Raw genomic sequence first — 3,321 nt, 5'->3', positions numbered from 1 at the left:
TACGAAGTCCGCATGTTCAACGGCTGCGATGGTATTGGTCCGCGTAGTAGACCGAGCTTCATGTCATGTATTCCCCCCCTCCTGCCCACCGTCTCTTCCACGCACTCGTCGCCTTCCCCTCGTATACGTACGAGTACACCAGCGAGAGAGAAAGCGCAGTTGCAGAAACCAAAAAAAAACCAACAGAAATGGAGCTTGTGGTCCTCACCCACACCAAAGCACGAACGCTCAGCCTCTCTCTCTCTTCACCTTTGGCCCCCCTCCCCTTATAATTCCACCCCACCACCATCGCCATCCCTGCCTCTCTCTCTCTCATCGGCATCGCCTTCCCTTCCCGCCGGAAGCGCTCGACGGAGCCACCCTCTCTCTCTCTCTCTCTCTCTCTCTCTCTCTCTCTCTCTCTCTCTCTCTCTTGCGGTGGCCATGACGGAGAAGGGGAAGCAGAGGGCGAGCTTCGAGGAGAAGGTGAAGACCGAGCCCGCGGCGGAGTACGGCGGCGGCGGCGGCGGCGGCGGGGAGGAGGAGGGGGAGGACGACGACGACGACCCCAGGAAGAAGAAGATGTCGTCGTCGTCGTCGTCGAGCGGGAGCAGGCGAGGGAGTGGTAATGGCAATTCGTTCCGGCCGAGTGCATATGCAATGCGTTGATCGCGCCTGTGTCTTTGTTGGCCAACTTAGAGACTTAAATGAGCTTTCTAATTCGTGTGCGGTGTGGACCGCTGTGATGTGTCAGGGACCGCCGCGTCGAGGAATTGCCAGGCGGAGAAGTGCACGGCCGATCTCGCGGAGGCGAAGCAGTACCACCGGAGGCACAAGGTGTGCGAGCAGCACTCCAAGGCGCCGGCGGTGGTCGTCGCCGGCCTTCGCCAGCGGTTTTGTCAGCAATGTAGCAGGTCCGGTCCGATTTCATCGCAATCCCGTCGTGCTGTGCTGTGCTGTGCTGTGCTGTGCTGTGTTGTGATCCTTAGTAGTGAACTTTGAACTCAAATGACCTCATGATCAATAGAAATAAAATGCTTTCCTTGTGTCAATGAAATCTGGAAACTCATAATTCTAAGTTCATCTTGAAGAAAAGTTTTAGTTTGGAGGACAAAATCCCAGACACGCAGTAGTACTAGAAACTCTAGAATTCAGATGTTGCCGTCAATCGTTCTACGTAGAGCACAGTGAAAGCAAGCAACCGGAATGGAATTTGGGCGAGGAGTGTCTTACATTGTGGTTGAATTTCACAAAATATGCTAGCACGTTTGATCTTTGAGCCCTTCTATGAGAATTGTTGGAGATTTTCCATCCGGGTCGTCTACTAAGTTGTGGAGTGACCGATTCTCACTCTGCTTCATTTTGAATCGCGCTATTCCAGTCGAGCCTGACTGACTTCGATCTACTTTTAAACACATGGTTGATCAGATTGTCGTAATAGTACATATGCTCGTCTTGGAAGCTAAATTCTCATTATGATCCTCGTTTTGATCCATGTGCTTGCCTTCAAAGTTTAATCCTCTCTATGTTGGAAGTGCGTTTTATGTTCATTTTCACTCTCTCTCACTGTCTGCAAGTTCATTATAATCACACAATAATTGAGGATGGCTTTTCTTGAATTTATATAAGGTCTGATCGTGATCGATGTTGTTATCTTCGCCCGTCTTTTTTGTCAACTCGGAGCTTGATTTGCAGGTTCCATGAGCTATCAGAATTCGATGAAAACAAAAGGAGTTGCCGCAGGCGGTTGGCAGGACACAACGAACGGAGAAGAAAGAATCCCACCGAGTCTCACATCACGGGCTCGAGTGGAAAAGCTGGCGGCACTCAAATGAAGGAGCTAGTCTGTGGACAAGTCGATGATCGGGGCCGGATTCAGATGACCATCCAAGAGAACGCCACCTACAAACATTTCCAGATCAGATAAAAGCCCGTCGAACCGGTTTGATGCTCTCTCTCTTCTGTCATCCTAGTTGGTGATAATTCTGTATTATCCATAGTCTCTCTCGACGCAAACGACTGTCCTCGACTTCAAATTCGAGGTTCCTGGCTCTTCTACATGGGGAAGTCTAGGCGGATTGGCTTACTACACCAGTACCATGTGCTGTAGGCTATGTCATCTATGTCATCTCTTGTTAGATCAAAATAATTTAAGTTTGAGTGCTGTACTTTCGGCGAGCTTATTCTTGGTGGGCGGATGTTTCGTCTCTTATCTAATAGCGGCATCCTCCTTTCCTCGACTTCGGCGGGCTATAAGGATCGGATGGATCTGAAATCTGATCACGATGCCCTCTTTTAGAATGGTTATAGATTTTCAAAGCGATTATTGTAGCGCTCTCTCGTGGAGTGAGACTTAGGGAAGGTAGCAACTGGTTTCTTTTCCTGGTCTTGAACTCGTTGTAGGGTAGTTTGTGTTGTTCTTTGGCCAATCGGATGAGTGCATTGCTCTGTGTGTGATTGCCTGGAAGATGGGGAAGGGAGTGGGTGGTGTCCTTTTAGGATCATGGCTTAGGTAGTGCACTTCAACTTTTGCATGCGAGCACGCGTGGTTGTTTTTCTCTCTTTAGATTTTGTTATGAACGATTGTTTTTATCTCTTAAGAATATTGTTAAACGGAAAATGTCTATGCCTCAAATTTTTCGTTCGTGATAAATATATTTTTTTCGTCTTCCCTTCCTTCTTCCTTTGGCCGATTGCCAAACCTCGGCAACGGCCAGAATTGAGGATTGCCGAGGGCTCACCTAGCCATGGGGAGGCTTGACCTTGTCGTCGCCTTGCTTGCCCCTGGCGAGAGCTTGCCTAGAGACGATGAGGTCGGCCTAGTAAGTGGCCAGAGAGATCGACCTCGCTGGCTGTTGCCTCTAACCGGTTGCCAAGGTCCGGTGACTTGATGGAGGATGAAGGAAGGGAAGGAAAAAAAAATTAATTTTTTTAGAAAAATATCAAAATATTATTAAAAATGTCCACGTTAGCACCAGTTGGCCAAAATTAGTCGGAAGGATTGAATTGGCACAAATGCAAAAGGTTTATGACTCAATTTGCAAAAAAAAAAAATCACCCGCCTAGAATAGGTTTATGACTCAATTTGCAATAGGTTTATGACTTTTTTTTATAATTTTTCCGAGAATTATGTATCCATCGTTCGATTTTGTATCATATTTCGATAAATCACCCACGTAGACGGCAAAAGACGACACGAGCCCGAGCATCACGAGTGGAAGTCGCCAACACGTGCATGGCATGACTCGGGCGGGGGGCCGTACACCGGTCGGGCTGGGGCCAAGAAACAAATCCTCCATTGTCACAATAAGCTACTACTGCTAGCAGAATACAAGACTGATT

The 3,321-nt window shown here is 48.2% G+C and overlaps 1 protein-coding gene across 2 annotated transcripts; it reads left to right on the top strand.

Annotated features, from left to right (window-relative positions):
- Positions 1 to 362: 362 nt before the first annotated feature.
- LOC115685495 (squamosa promoter-binding protein 1-like) lies at positions 363 to 2,219 on the top strand. 2 transcript variants are annotated; one of them, XM_056315029.1, is made up of 3 exons: positions 363 to 628; positions 734 to 893; positions 1,675 to 2,219. In XM_056315029.1, the coding sequence occupies exons 1-3, from the start codon at positions 424 to 426 to the stop codon at positions 1,904 to 1,906; spliced, it is 597 nt and encodes a 198-aa protein (XP_056171004.1). In that variant the 5' UTR covers positions 363 to 423; the 3' UTR covers positions 1,907 to 2,219. The 2 variants fall into 2 exon arrangements, with proteins under 2 accessions (XP_056171004.1, XP_030466428.1); XM_030610568.2 differs by having other exon boundaries at positions 365 to 604.
- Positions 2,220 to 3,321: the final 1,102 nt, after the last annotated feature.

Source organism: Syzygium oleosum, unplaced genomic scaffold (genome assembly GCF_021117445.2).
Source record: "Syzygium oleosum isolate NSW1041296 unplaced genomic scaffold, Sole_v2.1 Sole_v2.10, whole genome shotgun sequence".
Taxonomy (NCBI): Eukaryota; Viridiplantae; Streptophyta; class Magnoliopsida; order Myrtales; family Myrtaceae; genus Syzygium; species Syzygium oleosum.
The sequence above is the reverse complement of the archived record's forward strand: the minus strand, read 5'-3'. Positions and strand labels throughout refer to the sequence as shown.